At 41.8% G+C, this 21,277-nt stretch overlaps 1 protein-coding gene across 2 annotated transcripts in view; it reads left to right on the forward strand.

Annotated features, from left to right (window-relative positions):
• The window catches only part of TTBK1 (tau tubulin kinase 1), a 133,932-nt gene that overhangs the window by 102,624 nt on the left and 10,031 nt on the right, over positions 1-21,277 (forward strand). For both annotated transcript variants that reach the window (XM_048482559.1, XM_048482568.1), the window contains one exon: positions 19,501-21,095. In XM_048482559.1, coding sequence (XP_048338516.1) covers positions 19,501-21,095 — 1,595 coding nt within the window. The remainder of the gene's footprint in view (positions 1-19,500; positions 21,096-21,277) is intronic.

The raw sequence follows: 21,277 nt of genomic DNA on the forward strand, positions 1-21,277 counted from the left end.
TTGACCCTTTAGTTTTCTTCATAGTAATGCCCATGATTATCAGCATTCTTTGAATGACACTTCCCTCTCAGAAATTGCAGTGTGTTTGAACATGCCATGATTTTCCAGCATCTCAGCCAATGGTTTAAAGGCAGAGCAGCTTGTAACACAACAGGAAGCCAGTCTCTTTGCATACTTTATGTAATGTAGATATGATATATATTACCTTTCTTTCGTTTCAGATGTTCTCAAGTGCTTTACAAAGATCATGTATGCATATGCATAATATTTATTTATTGGAAATAGCTATTCCCCAATAAGTTGTCCTGCTGTTGAAATGTCCACCTCTGATGGAACAATAGGGCAGTATGATTCAATAGCCCCAATGCTGCTATACACTAGCATGTGATAAGCTGTAGAATGCAAGTAAGTCTAGTATTGAACGGAGGATGAAAGGAAGATGAGTGCAAATGAGATGTGAGAAACTGGAATGTGCAGGACCCTAGGGATGCTATTCTGACTAGAAAAAGCATTTGGGGTTGATTGAAGTCCAAAGAAGGCCAGGATCTCTGTTTCAAGTCTACATGAAACTGCATCATAGATCCCACTACTGTGAATCCAGGGCCATGGCTCATGTTAGTAAGATGGGAACGTGCTTCTGTTTCCCCCCTCCTTTGATGTGAAACAGCCTGAGTTTCTTAAGATGATACTTTTTGTACAATTGACTGAAGATGGCATTTAAGGCTTATGCTGCTTCAGTTTTACTTCTATTTTCTATGGTGCTTCCTCTGTGTGCCATTATAGGTTTGTTTTAACTAATTAGTGCAAGAATATCTCAATAGGGTAAGACACAATTTCATTCCCATGAACTGATTATGAAGTTATAAAGAAGCCAGCTTATATAAGTGGATTGTTTTCTGCCATAAATGCTGTAAAAATGTTGATATTCAGCAAATGTGTACATTTCTTAATGTTCTGTTTTGGGGAACAGCTCAACAATTTTTTTCTAAGGATGTATGTAGACATGTCCCAGGACATAAAGCAGTCAGCTGGTGCCATCCACACTTTACCCTGAGCAATGTCCCCTGTTAGGATTCTCAGTTAGCAGCTTTGTTGCAGTAAAGTTAGTACCTTGTTAAAGCTAATTTTACTGCAATCTCTCTCACATTCTTGGGACAGAAATTTCAGCGAACATATCCTATCTCAAGGCATACTTCCTCACCAACCCATCAAGAAAATTTGACTTGCAGTGCCCCAGTTTTATTTCAAACAACAGGGCTAGAATACCTGCTTTCAAATAAACAGCAGGCATCCCAACATGCTTTGGCTTCCATCACATCCTTGTGTTCCTCTCCTGATCTTTGTGCGCCTGTGCAAGAGCAGCTGAAGAACAAAAGGATAGGCAGATGAATGAAGGTGACAGAAAGCTGCAATGGAGAACTCTGGTGGTGCAGACTTCATTTTTCAGAACATAGGATGACCTCCCCAACCCAAATTGGCTGAACTCCATTGAACCTGTTGCTCCTTTAGTATCATGTCAGTGATGGGTTTGGACATTAACAGGTTGTGGAAATACTTTGACTGTTTTGTGAGCCAAATGACATGTCTCTTTCCTCCCACCTCCCCCATGGGTGTTTGGCCCCATTGTTAGTGCTTCTGCCTCTTGGCTGGCTGGATGTATGTTGCGTCTGAGGTCCATGCACAGCAGCTGATGGGCCAAGCTTTATTAACATGGTATAACACCAGCCTTTTGAGTCAGGAAGGCAGTGTCTTAATATGTGATGCCCCTTGTGTGTTGTAAGGGGACTATGACAAAGAAAGGAGTTCAGTGACATCGCTGAAAAACCGTTTCATCAGCTGTGACATAGTGAGTAATTTTGTTGAAGCCGCTAAATGGCATTTCACACGTGGCACGGAGCCCAGTGTGATTTCTTTGCTAGAACACACATCAACAAAAACATCTCCCCAGTCCTTTCCAAATACAAAGCAGGGCTGCTGCTGGTGAGCTCAGATTCCCTTAGAATGCTATAGTATAGTTCTGTCACTGATCCTACCCCTACCTCTTCCATGCTGTGGCAGGATGAAAGCAAAGGTGTGCCTCCTCTTGCTGCCATCTCATCCCAGCACTGGCAGAAGGGCATTGATTATATGCATCCACTGGTGCTGGAAACATCCAGTCAGATCCTCTGAGTTGCTGGCATGGTGCTGATTCTCATAGGATTTGGCTTTAAGTTGAGTGGATCCACCCCTGTACTTGCAGATTAGAACCAGTAGTTTCAAAGACCTAGACCATCCAAGTTTTGTTACTGCACTGTCTTGTATCACTTACATCCTATGCTCTGTTGGTTGTCTTACTGTACAAGAGTGCTTGGTTGAAGGTGTGTGGCACCATCACCTATGTACTGGATGTTGTCTCTCCCCACAATAGTACGAATCTGGTAGGGTGTTCTTTTTGTGCGTGCAGTGTTCCACAGTAAACGATTGGTCAGTGTCTCAGTTTCATTTCTTGTTAGATTCCTTCTACCACTTAACCTCTTTCTGGGTCACTATAACATATAGATCTGCATTAGCAGTTCCACAAGACAGCACAAAGATAATGTTTATAGGAAACATTTCTAAATCTCCATTTGATGTTCCGAAAGTCCTTCTTTGTACTACTCAAACCATTGAGGATATGATCTTCTTATGAATGTACTTTTTTAAACAAGCTGCTAAACCATGTAACCTGGGGGTTGAAAGTTGAACTCCATTTTCTGCATTCACCTGCATGCAACTTAACATTCAGATACAAACTTGCTCTATGTTTTATTTTTTTACTATGCAGTATGTTTTCTGTTGGGTCCTGTTGCCTTGGTGCACCTAACTTATATATCTTCTTTATAAGAAATCACAGAGCTTCCTTATCAGAACTTCATTTCAAGTGCAGACAGGTGATCTGCCAACACAAAATGCATAAAACATTGCAAAAGCTGCCCCCACGTGACCAGTGGAATAAGAAGGCTGCTCATGGGACACTTGCTTGCTTCCCCCTTTGCTTTGGTCCTTCCTGAGAAAAGCCAGATTTGGTTTCAGACTGTTCGACTGTTTCCTCTTTCATGCTGCTACAAAGTTGCCTTCTTAGTCAGGGATGAGAACAATGGTTTGCTTACTGCTTTTGTAGTTCTGTTATGGATAAAAAACCTGTGAAAGGCTATGCAGGGTGTGATGCAAGAAGGGAAATTCAGCTGAGGAAAGGGTCACTATTTGTGATCGCGGCAGTCCAGGCTTCAGAGTGCTTCAACTCCTCCTAGTTCACCAAGAGGTAGACTGAGAGAGCCATTAATGCCAGCCACATGCCTATGCTGTTTGCTGAACTGGCTTTCCATTGTGAGTACAGGCAAGGAGCAGAATAAAGAAGCATCCTGTATTCCTCCTTGTGTAATCCTGTGCTGCGCCAGGAATTTTGGATGCCAGCCTTCTGGTGGGACCTGGAGGATCTCCTGGAATTACATCTAATCTCCAGACTACAGAGATCAGTTCCCTTGGAGAACATGGATGCTTAGGAGGGTGGACTCTATGGTATTATACCTCCCTGAGGTCCCTGTTCTCCCCAGGCTCCACCCTCAGATCTCAAGGAGTTTCCCAACCTGGAACTGGCAACCCTGCCCTCTGCTGGTTGCCAGGGGAGACCTGGCAACCCTAGGAAGTTGCCATCTCGATCAGCCCCCATCTACCAAAGCCAAAAAAAAAAGTGCTGAACAACTTTCTCAAGGTGACATATTAAAAAGGTGTTATATGTTTGTGGTACTGATGTTTAGAATACAAAGGTTGTGGATCGAGGGTACTGGCAAGGTGTGGCTGCTTCTTGTGAAGGGCCTTTGTGCCTTGATTTCACCAAGTAGCTGATATGCAGGGCCTTCCGTTTCCAAAACTTCTGCATCTTAATCTTTGCTAAATCTTTCAATTCTATTGAAGCCTCTTAGAGGATCACACAACTTGGCTTCCTGTTTCTCAGGCTTTTTGACTTCCAAAAAAAGAGAGAGCCTCAGGCAAGCAGGTCCTTTCCTGCTCTGTTGCTTTGCTAAATAAAGTTATTTTAGTATGTAGTAATTGGACTATAAAGGGGTACAGAGGTTGGATTTCTGATAATTTCAGTTCCAAAAAGGAAGAATGTTTGTTCACAGGTATGCAGCCTGATCCTAGCCATATTTACTCAAAAGTAAACATAATGGATTGTTGTGGGTTTTCCGGGCTGTGTGGCCGTGGTCTGGTAGATCTTGTTCCTAACATTTCGCCTGCATCAGTGGCTGGCATCTTCAGAGGTGTATCACAGAGAGAAGTCTGTTATGCATTGAACACAGTGTATAACAGACTTCTCTCTGTGATACACTTCTGAAGATGCCAGCCACAGATGCAGGTGAAATGTTAGGAACAAGATCTACCAGACCACGGCCACACAGCCCAGAAACCCATAGCAACCAGTTGAATCCGGCTGTGAAAGCCTTCAACAAAACAATTGAATTCAACAGGGCTTACTTGAGCGTAAATGTGCATAGTTTTTCATTAAACATCACTTTAAAGAGACAATGCACACATAAAGGAGTTACTCTCTCAACTGTGGGAGTGGCATGTGGGATTGCACACTTGTTCCCCTGCCCATCAGGGTGAATTCCCACACCCCACCCCACTTTATCCATAGTTCAAGGTATATGTTGTCTCTGGTGTTAACCACAAAAGGCTAGATAGACTCTTAACCAGAGTATAAGAAAACAGGAAGCTGGTTAGCCTTAACTATGGTCAAGTTTAGTACTGATGGATCTTTTAGCTACAGTTAAAGCAAGGAGGGGAAATTATTCTGGGTGGTAGTGTGCAATTCAGCATTTAAGAGATCAATTACATTACATATGTACCAGTCCCTTTGTCTTGTTTGTTTTTAATCTGCTGTGTCATTTTATGACAATGCATTTTTCAAAAAGCCAATTTAGGTTTTGCATAGGAAGCTGATTCTTACTATCAAAAAGTTTCTTTCATGAAAAATTCAGGAACTACAGTCACTGCAGAGAACACACGTTGTATCTTTGCCAAGTATCTTTGCTGTGCCAGCAAGGCCAGGAAGTTCTTCTTGCTGGGAAAGTTGCTTGCTTTATGAAGGAAGGAAGAACAAGAATTAGTCTGGAAGGACCAAGCTGTCATGAAGGGGTTTAAAAGTCTGTTTTCCTTGAGCCTTTTTATTCTATGTGTCTGATTCCCGGTAGAACCTATGGAAACAATCCCACCCTTTTGTACTGCAATAACATTGTATAATATGCTTGCACTATTCTGGGCGCACCAAGCATGCAAGAAGAAAATAGTTGAAGCTTTTTTTGAGAATAAAAACACTGTATTATTTGTGTATATAGAGAGATTAGTATGAGAGAGAATATGACTTCTGTCTCCTGTATAAAAGCATGCACTGAATTACTTGTATGTAGAACACGCTGTAAATGCTGCAGAGTACTGTAAGATCCTACACTTGAAACCACAAATAACAAGCAACCATCTTTTTAAAAAAAGACAGAAACAAAAAACTAAACTGAAGCTGTGCAATGGATTTTGTGCCTTTTTTAAATCCATGTATGTTAATCCAGACAATCGGAAAAAAAGCTTGTATACTACCAAAACCTTATTAAAGAATCAAAGGCAGAACCTTGTGATAATGTTTTTATTTAATGTTGAACTTCCCTGGAGCTGAAATCTGTTTGTTGCTGTGCAACTTCAGGTACACATGGAAGAAATCTATTGGTGGATATAACAGTATGTGTGGTCAGAGGGCCACTTTTTACTTTTCAGATAGTACCTTCTATGGTGGTGACAGTAACACTTAATACACACATCTCAGATTGCTCTGGCATGTTATTTGTTCCCACTGAAGACACTACAGAGATGTAGCAGAGCCAGTGTGTTGTAGCTGAAGAACAGGGGACCCCAGTGTGGTCCCTGTGGGGGTTATGGTGCCTGCCAACACCTTTTCTGCCGCTCACCAAATGTTTTGAAGAAGTCAGTGGGGCCGGGTAGGGTTTTTGCCCAGTGAGACTTCTGATTGACTCTTGGAGATTTGATCAGCTGTGCATCAGCCACCATAACACAAGAGTCTACATTAAGTTAAGCTGTGGCAATTATTTTGTTGCTTGTTCCGCCTGTTGCAACAGTAATTTCATGGCAGCTTACTGTTGCACCCACCATTTTGAATCAGAATTTTAGATGTGCCTCAGACTCAAAAAGTCTGTAGAGGATCTGTGAAGCCCAGGTTTGAAACCCCACCCTGCCACAGAAGTTTTCTGGATGAGCATGGGCCAGTCGCACACTCAGTCTAACCTGTCCCTCGAGGTTGTTGTGAGGATAAAGTGGAGAGAACAATGCAAGCCATTTGGGTTCCCCACTGAGGAGAAAGGTGGAGGACAAATGAAGTAAGAACTCCCAAGATGTGCACCCTGGACCATGCCACCTGTCTTGGAACTAGTTATTTACTTATTTATAGTCTATCTTTCTTCTATCATGGAACCAAAGGCAATGTATCTGGGGGTTCCAGGAGGTCTCCCAGCCAGGCACTGATTAGATCCACACATGCTTAGCATCAGCAAGCTATTCCCATATTCTGAGTACAACTATTTAGATATAAAGCAAACTCCACAGAATTTGCCACATTGAGGGAGCTCTGTGCATTGAGAGGAGAGGAAATGCAGATCATTTTGTCAGTAGAGACTTGCACTAGAGATACTGCAGGTCTTGAAACAAGAACAGCTGCTACTTCACAGCACCTTCTCTCTAGTGACCTGATATGCTTATGATCCTACCAGGAGACCAGAATTACATAGTCACCACCTTTCCTAGCTCTTCTGATGTGCGTGAGTGGGTTCTCAGCTTTCCAAAGGGAACGTCTTCTGACCCTCTCACATTTGGGAAGGGACAGTGGCAGATATTGTTCTAGAAGAAAATCATATTATTCTTTTATGGGGTTCCTTGAACAGCTAGTTTGGCTTTGTTGTCAGCATGGTGTAGTGGTTAAGAGCATGTAGACTCTAATCTGGAAAATCAGGTTTGATTCCGCACTCTTCCACATGAGTAGTGTACTCTAATCTGGTGAACCAGATTTGTTTCCCCACTCCTATATTCCTACTGTGTAGCCTTGGGTTAGTCACAGTCCTCTGGAATTCTCTCAGGCCCACCCATCTCTCATAGAACACTTTCTCATATGCAGAATACTGCACTTTCAATCCACTTTCAATGCACTTTGCAGCTGGATTTTACTGTGTGAAATAGCAAAATCCACTTGCAAAGAATTGTGAAAGTGGATTGAAAGTGCATTATTCTGCATGTACGAAAGTGCCCAAGGTTTCTGTTGTAGAGAGAGAAAGGGAAAAAAATTTGTCAGTTCCTGTGAGTCTCCTTTTGAATGGCAGAAGAATTAGCTGCAGCAGATCCTGCTACATTTGAGGTGATCAGATAGAAGCAAGTAAACTATCTCTAAAAGCAGCATCATTAGCTGACTCTTCTCCCAATATAATAAGAAGGAACGTGAGCTTTAAAAGGTGGTTTGTTGGAACTTATGAATTTAAAACTGGAATGTGGATCCTGGCTCAGATGCCAGTTTTTCCTTTATAAGCTCTAGATTATTTGGAGCCTCTCTAGAAATTATCCTTGTGAAGATGAAATACTGATGAAAACTGCTGAAGTTAACCACAGTCCCTTGAAATCCCCAAGTCAACTTGCGCACCCTGAGGAAGCATGGGCATTTTGACAAAGATGAAACACTACCTCCTTGAATATATTTTCATCTCCTCAAAAGCAAAAATGTTGGGCATGATGCCAGTATAGCGTCAGAGGGCATCTTCAGCATTATGTCCTTGTGGCAGGAATCCATCACTTTTGCAAAGGTCTGCGTATTGGAACTGGTAAAATTTATCAGACTTGCAAGTTTGGAAAAGCACGTCAAAACACAGAGTAATGCTGGCAACATCTACTGGACACAGAAAAAATAGAAGGTGTTTTGGATTTCCAGAGAATCTCCAGGGTATCTTCTTTTAATTGTTCCAAAAAAAGACTGCGGATATAAGGTCCATGCTGGAGTTGAAGAGACAGAAACATTTCCAGTTACAAATCTTAAAATCAAATGGTTGCAAGGGTCTCAAAAGGAGATTACCCTGCCTGCGTAGATAGATTGAAACATAGCTTAATGCACCAGCCAGGCCTTATCGCAGATTATTCATTTTGGATCTAAGAAAGCATACCAATGAAACATTCCTTTTGGGCTAGAAATGCCCTTATGGCAGTGGTGGCAAACCTATGGCACACGTGCCAGAGGTGGCACTCAGAGCCCTCTGTGTGGGCACGTGCGCACAGAGTTCGTCATGTGGGGGGAGCAGAAAATCGCCCCCCCTGCAAACATATCTAGGCTGGCCTTGCTTCTGTGTAAACCCGCCTAGGGTCATGATTCACCCATTCGAAGCATTGCACAGTTGCTTCACCAAGCTTACTCCCGAGTGACACTCGCCTCGGAGAAAACTTTTTTCTAAACTAAAACCTCTATATTCAGGTTAAATTGCCATGTTGGCACTTTGCGATAAATAAGTGGGTTTTGGGTTGCAATTTGGGCACTCGATCTCGAAAAGGTTCGCCATCACTGCCTTATGGTGTTTATTGAAACCTTGAAGCCTTGTTGGGTTTTTTCTTTTTTTAAAATTTGTGTGTGCCATCAAGTTGCATCTGATTTATGGTGACACTGTAGGGTTTTCAAGGCAAAGGACATTCAGAGGTGGTTTGTCATTGCCTGCGTCCATGTCATGACCCTGGTTTACTCTGGAGGTTGCCCATCCACATATTCATTAGGGCCAATGCTGCTTAGCTTCTGAGATCTGACGAGATCAGGCTAGCTTGGGGCTATCCAGGTCAGGGTGTTGGTTTCTATTGGGGTGGCCATACTTCCCTACCTGAATGATAGCCGGATAGGGCTTCCTTTTCTTCTACAAAGTTAAAATATGGAATGAGCACACAACTTCTAGGTTTTATGATGTCTTGCACGTAAGTAGCAGCATAGTTCAGGTCTTATTCCAAGTTTCTTTTGCTGTTCCAGCAGTAAATCGCTAGCAATTCAAGAAGACATTTGCCTTTTGAAAGGTGGCAGATATTCCTGTGATGTAAAGGGGAGTGTAGCAGGGGATTCCAACACTATGTTGCTCTGGCTCAGCTGGCAAATGGTCCAACAGGCTGAGTGGAAGACTTGTCTCCAAATCTTCAGTCTGCCAAAAAAAAAAAAAAAAAGGAGTGGGGGGGGGGAAGGGAGGAAAACCGGTGATAAACCTGGTTTCAAGTATATTGAGAGGAAGATTTTAGGTCCAGAATCCAAGGCTTATAGGTATGTTGAATTCATGTCCTTTTCGGTAATGTGGCTGCTGGAAATCCTCCTGCCTTCAGCTGTTCCTGCAGCTGAGAGGAGAGCACAAGGAAGAAATCATTCAGATACTCCAAGGAGACCCTACATTCTAAAATTTCTATGGCTATTTCAGAAGTACCCGTTTACTGACTATTTATATTATTTTTACATTTATAGCCTACTTTTATTTTATTGTGGAACTTAACTCTCTGTATATTGGTTCCAGACTCTGACTAGATCCCGAGCTGCTCAGCATTACCAAAACTGTTCATCACGTAATTGCTATGAAGACTTGCAGTAGGACACCATTGGCAAAGTTCCTGTGGAAACGCAATTCAATTGGGCCGGTGTCCAATTTGGATTGGCATCTTGTTGCGGGGGTGGGTCCCCAAATGGCTCAAAATTGTGTTATTTGCTGCACATGCAAGCAGGTGGTGCATATGTAAGCATTCATTGCAGTCCAATGGGGCAAATAATGCCTTGGGAGCCTTTTCAGTTCAGGAAAATAGTGCCATCAGGAAGGCTGGTACCTCCCCCCCCCCCCGGGCCCCCATGTATCACAGTCCCAATCTGAATAAGGCTGTATGTCGCTTCTGCTAATATTTTATTTTATTTTCTCACATAAAAAAAACAAGAAACACAACCAGAAAAAAGCACAGAAATGACAACAACAAGATACAACCCATTACACACCATATATTGACTTCCAGTTTTTTCATCTTTGATTAAAAATTAACTCTAGGTTTATGAATGTAGTTAAAACATTAGTTCATAGTTATTTTAAAATACATTCTAATGCTTGCAAGGTACTGTTTTCTTTTAGATTTCAAACCCTGCTATTACTTCTCTGTTTGAATAAGATATTCTCATTCAAAAGATACGTTTCAAAAGCTTTTTTGTAAAACATTTCCAGTTTTCTTTTTAAAAGTTCAAATTATTGTAATTATCACCAGCTTTGCGATTTCTGAATATTCTGTAACTTTCAGAGTCTTATTATCTCTCCATTTTGTGTATATGAAGTCTTTGCAGCAGTAGTCATGTACATAAATAGCATTCTGTATTGCTTAGGAAAGTCCTCTCCCATAATTCCCAAACAAGAAGGCCTCATTTTTTTTTCAAAATTGTTATCTTGGAAATCTTTTGTATTTTCCTAAGTGTCATGTTCCAAAAAAGTCTTAACTTCTTTAGAACATAAGAAAAAGCCTGCTGGATCAGACCAGAGTCCATCTAGTCAAGCACTCTGCTACTCGCAGTGGCCCACCAGATGCCTTTGGGAGCTCACATGCAGGATGCGAAAGCAATGGCCTTCTGCTGCTGTTGCTCATGAGCACCCGGTCTGCTAAGGCATTTGCAATTTCAGATCAAGGAGGATCAAGCTTGGTAGGCATAGATCGTATTCTCCTCCATAAATCTGCCCACGCCCCTTTTAAAGCTACCCAGCTTAGTGGCCATCACCACCTCCTGTGGCAGCATAGTCCAAACACCAATCATGTATTGCATGAAGAAATGTTTCCTTTTATTAGTCCTAATTCTTCCCCTCAGCATTTTCAATGTATGCCCCCTGGTTCTCGTATCGCGAGAAAGAGAGAAAAATTCTCTCTGTCGACATTTTCTATCCCATGCATAATTTTATAGACTTCAATCATATTCTCCCCTCAGACGTCTCCTCTCCAAACTGAAGAGTCCCAAATGCTGCAGCCTCTCCTCATAGGGAAGGTGCTCCAGTCCCTCAATCATCCTCGTTGTCCTTCTCTGCACTTTTTCTATCTCTTCGATATCCTTTTTGAGATGCGGCGACCAGAACTGAACACAGTACTCCAAGTGCTGTCGCACCACTTCTTTATATAAGGGCATGACAATCTTTGCAGTTTTATTATCAATTCCTTTCCTAATGATCCCCAGCATAGAGTTTGCCTTTTTCACAGCTGCCATGCATTGAGTTGGCATTCCCATAGTAGAACTATCAACTAAGACGCCCAAATCCCTTTCCTGGTCTGTGACTGATAGCACTGACCCCTGTAGCGTGTATGTGAAGTTTGGATTTTTGCCCTTATGTGCATCACTTTACATTTTGCTACATTGAACAGCATTTGCCATTTCTTAGCCCACTCATCTAATTTATAAATGTCTGCTTGGAGCTCTTCGCAATTGTTTGTGGTTCTCACCACCCTACATAATTTGGTATCATCTGCAAATTTGGCCATCACAGTACCCACCCCTACTTCCAGGAAATACTACTTTACACATCCACTGCATATGAAAGATAAACGCCTGTTGTTGTTGACATTTCCAGCATCCTTTAGCTATCTTTGCCAAAAATTTGCATTATATACCATCTATACATCATTTTATAATAATTCTCCTTCAAATTATAACATGTTATAAAATTTAAGCCCTTCTTGAACCATCTCCTTCATTGTTCCATCTAAATACGACCAATATTTCCAGACCATTTAATCATTACAAACGTAACCACCTTGTCTTCCATGTCCCATTTTAGTAACATCTTATACATTTCAATTTGTCATCATTTGTACATAGTTTACATTCAAAATCTGTCATTTGTGCACTGCAACCAGCATTTTTATAATCAGCTTTAAACATTTCTAAAAGTTGATAGTGATGGAAGCAATTTTTAACAATATATTTGAGGTCATTCATAGATTCAAGTTCACATTTATTATCTTGGAAATTCAGTCACTCTCTATACGTAGGCCATTTTTCTTGCATATTTGCTTCTTTTCTAGCAAAAGCTTCAATTGGAGACAGTCATAGAGGAGTTACATTTGCTATAAATCTTTTATATTTCAACCATATCCATAGAATGCTCCTTCTAACATAACAATTGGGAAAAAAACCTTGTGCATTTTCTCCTTATCATACCACAAATAACCATGCCATCCAAATCTCCTATCATGTCCCGCCGAATCCAAGATTCTACAATTCTTCAAAATCACCCATTCCTTTATTCACACTGAGAAGCAGCTTCAAAATACAATCTTAAATTTGGCAATGAATCCACCCCCCCTTTCTTTTGCACCCTGGACATTTTTATATTTAATTCTTGGTTTCTTACCTTACCAAATAAAGTAACTTATGTCTTTTTGCCATTGTTTGAAACATAATGCTGAGTTAATTGTTGGTATGGCTTGAAACAAAAATAAGATCCTGGGCAATAAATGTATTTTTTATCACAGATATTCTTCCTAGGAAGGACAATTTCAATCCTTCTATCTCAGCAAATCCATCTTCACTTCATTTTTATAGAATCATAGAGTTGGAAGAGACCTCAAGGGCCATCAAGTCCAACCCCCTGCAATTCAGGAACACATAACCAAAGCACTCCTGACAGATGGCCATCGAGCCTCTCTTTAAAAACCCCCAAAGAAGGGCTCAGGACAGAACCCTGTGGCACCTCACTAGTCACTTCTCCCCATGATGAAGATGAGCCATTAATGAGCACCCTTTGAGTTCGGTCAGTCAACCAATTACAAATTCATCTAATAGTAGCATTGTCTAGTCCTCATTTCACTAGCTTACTTGCGAGAATATTATGGGGCACCTTGTCAAAAGCTTTACTAAAATCAAGGTATGCTTCATCCACAGCATTCCCTTCATCTGCCAAGCTTGTTACTCTATCTAAAAAGAGATAAGATTTTACTCTTTAACATAATTATTTGGGTACAACATGCGGTTCCTGCAAGTTATCTACACTGCAAGATATTTATTTTTTAACCACCACAAATCCAGATATCTAAGTTGCAAATCCATCTTCACTTTATTTTATGCTTTAACTTAATTATTTTGGTACAGCACGCTGTTCCTGTTAGTTATCCACACTCCAAGATATTTATTTTTTAACCACCAAAAATCCAGATATCTAAGTTGAACACTGCAAATCCATCTTCACTTCATTTTACGCTTTATCATAATTATTTTGGTACAGCATGCAGTTCCTGTTAGTTATCCACATTCCAAGATATTTATTTTTTAACCACCACAGATCCAGATATCTAAGTTAAACACAGTTTCAATTTTTGAGCCATATTTTAGATAATATTTTAGTTTTATCTTTATTCAATTTAAAACTCTCCAATTCTCCAAACTCTTTTAAAAAACTTAATAGTCTTTCCACACCTTCAATTGAATCTTCCAGTATAATCACCACATCATCAGCAAATGCTCTCAGTTTCAGAGGCATAGCTTTCAGGAGGCCAGGAGGTGTGCAATGCACTGGGCGCACGCCCTTGTGGGGGTTCAGTGAGGGCGTTCCGGGGGCGTGGCAGGGGCATTCCATGGTGGGGGGGGGAGGATGCACCAGTGCACCGGGTGCTTTCCCCCCTTACTATGCCTCTGCTCAGTTTAAATGTCTGTTTACGTATTTTCAGTCCCCTCATCTGATCATCATTTCTTATATCTCCATTAAGTGTCTCTAAAATCAGTATAAAGAGTAATGATGAGAGAGGGCATCCTTGTCTGGTTCCCTTTTGTGACTCTCATTTTTCAGACATTTCACCATTTGCAATTATTTTAGCATACTGTTTCTTATAGATTGCTTCTATACCTCTCAGAAAGTTATTTCTAGGACCCATTTTTTCCCCAATGTTCTCAGCATAAATAGCCAAGAGTCTTTGTCAAATGCCTTCTCAGCATCCAGGAAAATCAAAGTTAATTGCTTATCAAACAAATACAAATACAATACCTTTAATGGCATATAAAAAGTGGTAAAATACAAATTAGGTTAAAACCAATTGACTAAAATTTCCACAAAGGTTTCACCCTTAATCCAAGTGCCTTTGTTAAAAACCTGGCAACTGATTCAGTAGTGTGGGGATGATGGTCACTAAGCAAGTATGAAACTATTTCCTTGTCTGATCTCACTGAAAATTTCTTCAAGATGGCCTCGAGAAAAAGCAACCGATAGACTGCCAAATCTTTACAATGAAGGAGCATTAATTGCTTATCACAATGTTCATAATATTCTTACACATTCAAGATTGATCAGACATTGTCTCTCAGTTGCCTTTTTGTCAAAAAGCCACTCTAGTCTTAACCGTCTTGCCAGAATGTCTGCAAACAACTTGTAATCATTGTTCACAAGTGAATTGGTCTAATTCTTAACTTCTGTTAAATCTTGTCCTTTTTTTGGAAAGACTATATGTCACTTCTGATTTGAGTTCACAGGGAACTCAGAGCTGTCACATGGCTGCAAGTCCCTTTGGTGACCACATAGAAGATATAACATCTTACTTCACCATTGTTTGCTTTGCAGTGGGGCTTTCCTTCTTTTTTTGTTTGGAGGGGTTCTCCTGCTCCCCACATTTCCCCACATTTCTGCCCCATAGAGAAGCCCCATAGAGAATTACTATGCTCTGGAAACTTTAAGAGCTGGTGAAGCCAGCTGGCAGCCCTTTGAATATTAAAATGTTAATAGGACACCAATTGTGCGTCATACTATGATAAGGTTTGCTTTGACATGGGCCTGCCATGATAGGTTAGAGTGCAGGTTTATACCCGAATATCTGAAGGATTAACATTGTTCTATTTCTTGTCCTTGAATGTCCCATTTATGTTTGGTTATATTATTTCCAAAAATTACTACTTTAGTGTTACTGTAGTTAATTCTTAGCTCATTCATCCAAAATACTCTGCCAGCCTTGCCAACATATTTATAAGTCCAGCTTTAGTAAATGACAGAAGAACCATACTGTCAGTGTACAATAACACTGATATTTTCCTGCCAGCCAAGGAGGGTGGAAAATGTGCTCAGGAATCCATAAACTGAACACAATCATTTATGCAAAAATTAAAAAAGAAAAGAAGCCATCAAGCAGCCTTATTAACACCCTTCTTCAAGGGAATAGCAATTTCCTATTATTCTGGTTGTGAGATCTATATGGAGTTCTCTCAAACGCCTGAACAGCCTTCTGTCAATATCGGTGTTGTCCAGTTTCAATCTTGCTATTGAAGAGACTGTGGAAAAGTCAACAAATGTGCGACATATAAGCGGCCTCTTGGAAAAGAAGTATACTTCTGTATCAGGGCTTTTGAAGTCATGTAATGATCAATAGTACCGTAATCTTTACGAAAGCCAGCCTGTTCGATGTTAAAGAGCTTGGATTCATCCATCCATTTGTTCAATTTAGTCAGAAGGTAACATGTGTAAAGTTTGGAAGATAGCAGTGACGTAGGTATAGATTTTTTAAGGGGGGGGTGGGGGTCGGGGCCATGCCCCCACCCACCCCTAGGGATGTGGCCATGACTTCCCAAGCCCTGCCCCTGGTCTTAGTGCTTATAAAAGCAGCTCTCCGAGGCCAGGGATGGCAAACCCCTGCACTGCCTGCCCGCCCCACCAGCTGGACTCCCAGCCGGCAGCCGGCAGCCCCTTCTGCCCTCCCCTCCGGGCAGAGGCATAGCTAGGGAAAATGGAGCCCAGTGCAAAATCTGAGTTTTGCACATACACACATCCCCAATGGGCGTTCACTGTGATGCTGGAATCCACCCCCAAATAGCATCATTTTCAATGGTGTTTAAACTAGGGAGCCCAGATTCTCCTTTTAAATCCACATTAAAGGGAGAATCTGGGGTCCCCCGTTAAAACAACATTGAAAGTGATGCTGTTTGGGGGTGAATTATCCTCCATCCTGAAACAACATCACTTTCAATGTTTAAACTGGGGACTTCAGATTCTCCCTTTAAATCCATGCTGAAGGGGGTGGATTTAAAAGGAGAATCTGGGCAGATTTGGGGGGGGGGTGCCTGCTGTCAGGGGTACAATTGTTAAGCTAGCAGCACCAAACTTTCAGGGTATCTTCAGGAGACTCTCCTACTGATACTTAGGTTTGGTGAAGTTTGTTTCAAGGGGTCCAAAGTCATGGACGCTCAAAACGGTAGCCCCATCTCCTATTAGCTCCCATTGAAAACAATGGGGATGGGGCACCCACTTTGGGGGTCCATAACTTTGGACCCCCTGAACCAAACTTCACCAAACCTGGATGGTATCAGCAGGAGACTATTCTGATGATACCACCTAGGTTTAGTGAAGCTTGGTTCAGGGGGGCAAAAGTTATGGATGCTCAAAAGGGTAGCCCCATTTACTATTAGCTCCATTGGAAACAATGCGGATGGGGCACCCCCTTTGAGAGTCCATAACCTTGGATCCCCTGAACGAAACCTCACCACGCCTGGGTGGTAACATCAGGAGAGTCTCCCAACAAATCCATGAAATTTTGGTGCTGCTAGCCTAAAAACTGCGTCCCCTGCAGGCCAAAAACCAAAATAAATTTTAAAAATACAAAAAACCCACAAACCGGGGGGGGGGGGGGGGGCCTTCGGACTTTTTGAACCCAAGAACCCCCCTGTTACCTACATTCTTGAAATATAGGTCTAAAAGGCTATTTAGTCTGTCGTTAGCTGGGCTGAGCTTCTGCCTTTTCTTATAAATGGAGACTATAATACTCTGCATCCAGTTTACCAGGATGGAAGCTGGAATTGTATATAGTTCCCTCGTCCAGCAAGTGTCTGAACTAGTAGGTCTCTGATATGACCCCACTGCAACATCTGATGCCCAACTCTCCCTGCTTTGCCCAGAGGCAAACCACCCTTCCCCCAGCACCCCCTGTGGCCTTCCCAAAATCAGACACCAAGACCCAGGGGAAATATGGTTGGCAAAATATCTTTGAATTTAGGAAGAGGAGAAAAATAGCCTTCTGTCTATATCTCCAGTGGTCAGTGGGGTCATAGATCCATTCACAGGGAAGGCTGTAAGACAATCTACTCTCTGGGGATTTTCCTGGCTCAGAAAACTACTTAATGAGGTATTGACACACATCCTTTCCCACTTCAGATCTCTCAATCACTCTGAAGATTACTACTTTCAATATGCAAAAATATTACCAACGTTAGTAGGATATTAAGTAAAGCTACTGAAAGAAGAGCTCTGGTCTAAAATGTTTAATGTCTACTGGTAGATAATCTTATAATTAGTGAATCCCGTGGAACCTGGGCTATGTTTCTGCAGTCATGTGGCAGTTTGCTAGTTGGAAGGAAGACTAGAAATAGGGGAGCCGTGGGGATACCATGAAGAGTGTTTACTTCCTGCCAATTACCAACTGCCAGCATTGAGGCCAGAAGGAAGAGTTTTATCATGTAACACCTCAACAAGGCACAACCCACAGCATCTGAATGTGTTTCTCTCTTTTAAAAAATCTCTGTAAGCTGCTTTGGAAGTCATTTTTAATTAGAGTGCCTGCCTACCTGAGACTGCAGGGCTGAACAACTTATTGAAGTCTCAAAGTGCATCATTGAATGGAAAAAATGTGTCTGCTGAAAGCTGTCTTTGGGTCCTTTTGCTTTATTTTAAAATAGACTGAATACTGTGGGCGTGCATCCAACTAAAATTAAGCACATGGATTTCGAGCTTAAACATGTGCCGTACTATTCCTCATTACGATCACTGGTAATTAAAATATATACACATGGCTGGATCACGGCTTAAAAGATATGTTTGCATGATGCAATTTTGATCTATGACTCTGTCAGGCTACCTTCTCGTTTGTGAACTGCTGTTATCAGGAAGCTGGCATAATCACCCTCCCTCCCTCCCTCCCCCCCATCTTTCAATTCCTCCAAAATGTTCATAGCAGTTACACAGTTCTCCATTTTACCCTCACCACAATCCCATGAAGTGGGTAAGACTAAGTGAGAGTGACTGGCCCAAAATTACCCAGCAAGTATCATGGCTTAGTGGGGATTTGAGCCCAGGTCTCCCGGATCCTAGTCTGCCTATAATCTCTGCAGTATAACCACTGTATGATGGACTACACAGTAGGGTTCCTTCCTTCTGGGGACCAGTCTTCTTACTGTAATTGTTTTTGGGTCTGAAGCATGTTGGATCATTTACAGGACTGGTATCCTGCCCCAGTTTAAGGCAGCAAAATGGGGGTTTCATGGTTATCTTTAAAAGGGCCCTGTGAAATGTTGTCCTTGGCCTTTTTATCTTTGTAGAGATAGATACAGGCAACATCAGAATGGAGGACTGGCAGATAACATATATTCTCCTTTGACTTGGAGGAAGTCTGCAACATACTGGATGTTCCTGTCTCACACAGCCTCATATTTCTAAACTCTATGTAGTCTCATTGCTCTCCTCCACACTTAGGTACTTAGGTAGTTAATAACATTGCCAAGTGTTATAATCTCTTGTTCATTTCTAGAATTTTCAAGTGGCTACAAACAATGTACAAATCACATAACTGTTGACTCTCCCCGTTGTCAATAATGCATTCTTCCTTCCCCATTATCTGTCTGCTTCCCAAAGACAGACCGTGTCAGTTCCAATGTTCTTCCTGTTGCTCATCCAAAATTTACTTCCTTTTTTCTTGAGGCATTTCTGAAGTCTTCTGTGCTGAGCAGTGTGGAAAAAAAAAGTATTCCTCTTGATGGTATGTTTGTATGCTTCTCTCTCATCCCTGGATATTTCAACTCAGGAGGAATCTAACCACCTGTAAAGCAATTTATTCTACATCAACCCTCATGTTTGATAGGCCTATTGCAAACTGCTATGAAGTATACAATGTGTTATTTTTACTATGATGTTGTTTGTTCTTTCTTTTTACAGGTTTGCATCTGGTGTATGTCTCCCTGTTTGTAGATATTGTACCCTTTCCAGTGGTGTTTTGTCTTATATTATGGTCATGAGACTGACTAGTTCATTAACTAAATGATAAACTTTTGCATTGTTGTCTCTCAAGTGTGTTCATCAGGCATTACACTGGTAGGTGGTGGAGGAGAGGTACTATCTCTTGCTTGCCTTCAGCAGCTTGGGCTGGGAATCTCGTATTCCTCTTATTAGCATCATGGACTGAGCACTCAAGAGGGAGCACTAAAGAGAATAAAATGAGAAGGGAATACACTGCTGTTCAGACACTGGGTTTAATATGATGTCATAATGTATCCTTCAGTATGCTGAAAGACATACCAATCTCTGTAGAGTCTTCTTCAAATATCTAGATTTGTTTTTTTGATGCCTCATTCTGTCTAGAGACTTCTCTGGTTTTGTTCATTCCACTGAAGGGATAGTGATGAGATGAACTCTGCATAACACATCATTGTTTTTGTATATCTTGCTCCAGGTATTCACACTGAAGCCTTTTGAGATGAATGGTCTCCCTAAGGTGGTGCCTTTAAGTTTGCCTTATCAAGACTTCAAAAGGGATGTTTCAGAGAACAGGGAAAGATCTAGAATCCTCCAACGCATAAAAAAGGTGGATTTCTCAAATGTTATCTTAACTGCTCCTTATAAACCACCTGTAGCCCATCTAGAATCAAATGGGAGATATGAGGAGGAGGAGGAAGAGGAGGAAGAAGAGGAAGAAGAAGAGGAGGAAGATGTTGGTGAGTTAGGAGAAGAGCTTGACATGCATAGTGATTCGAGCAGTGATGTGAGCCAGAAAAGTACTGAGCGCAGCCAGGAAGGTGCGCCATCTACCCTCTTGGCTGATGACCAAAAAGAATCAAAGGGCCGAGCTTCAGCTGCAGAAGGTGACCTGGAACTTGAGGAAGGCTCCAAAACATTAGTTCTCTTTTCACCAGGTGACATGAAGAAGTCCCCTGTGAACACAGACTTGGCTCCTGATGTCGACCTTGGAACTCTTGCTGCATTGACACCTCAGAGTGAGAGACCACAGCCTATGGGAAGTCAGCTTGATGTATCAGAGCCAGGAACCCTTTCCTCCATCCTTAAGTCAGAACCAAAGCCTCCCATTGCAGCCGCCACAACTTCCTCCCCTTTTACCAAAGTTGAGCGCACATTTGTTCATATTGCAGAAAAGACCCATTTAAACATTATGTCTTCCAGTGGTCAGCTGATGAGGCATGAAGAGTACTGTCTTTCAGGACAGTTTGAAGAGATAATAGTTGAGGAACAGTTGGAGGAAAATCAGATCTTGGCAGAAAATGGGAGTATGAATTCAGGCCTGGAAGGGGGAGAAATGGAAAGCTGTGCTTTCTCAGTGAATCACATTGAAACCTCCTCTGAAATTATGGGAGAACAGGCATTACTTCTCAATGGTGTTACTAAAGTGGAAGAGGATGAGGATGAGCTGGAACTTAAAGGCAAAGTTTCCCTTGATATGGAAGAAGCTGACAAATTGATTTCAGAAGAGTCTGGCTTGGAAAGGAAAATTCATGCAACAGAATACCTTAAACAAACTGAAATTCTCCCAGATGCTTCAAAGGAAAGTTTGAGAAAGTCCCTGAATATTAGGTACAGAAGCAGAATTCCCATCTTGCTCTCAGAAGAGGACACTGGTTCAGACCTTTCAGCATCACATTCAGGCAAAGAGAGGCTGTACAAGAGATTGAAACAGCAGGATTTGGTGCGCCTGGTGATGGAGAAAAGGCAAAACCGCCTGCTCAGGTTGGCTTCAGGAGCTTCGTCTTCTGCTTCCTCCAGTGATGAGAGACGACGAACTTCAGAAACCCTTTCAGCCACTGGTTCTGAGGAGGACACTCATGACTCAGATGATTCTGTTCCAAGGAAAATTGGCAGTCAGGAGAAATTTCCCCTGGCCAAGAGGGAAGAGAGAAGTTTAAGTATGAAGAGTAGAATCCCTCGTCCCATCATGCCTGTCAAGCCACCTGTGATAGAACTGAAATATGGGAGTCCCTCAGTTCATCCTCTGTCAGCACTAAGTAGCAGTCCGGGAGACATAGCTTTGGCAAACAGGTAAGGTACTTGAGTAAAGTTCTAATTTCTCCTAAGGAGATGTTATGATATCATGTGACTTATTCTTGGACCATCACTTCTTCCAGCTGGCCCTCTGTAGAGCTCAACTCCCTTTTCTTACAGACCAGTGGGGACAGGGTATCTGCTCATGTACTCTAGTCCAGCTACATGGGCTAAGTGAC

The sequence above is a fragment of the Sphaerodactylus townsendi genome, linkage group LG01 (genome assembly GCF_021028975.2).
Source record: "Sphaerodactylus townsendi isolate TG3544 linkage group LG01, MPM_Stown_v2.3, whole genome shotgun sequence".
NCBI classification, from domain to species: domain Eukaryota; kingdom Metazoa; phylum Chordata; class Lepidosauria; order Squamata; family Sphaerodactylidae; genus Sphaerodactylus; species Sphaerodactylus townsendi.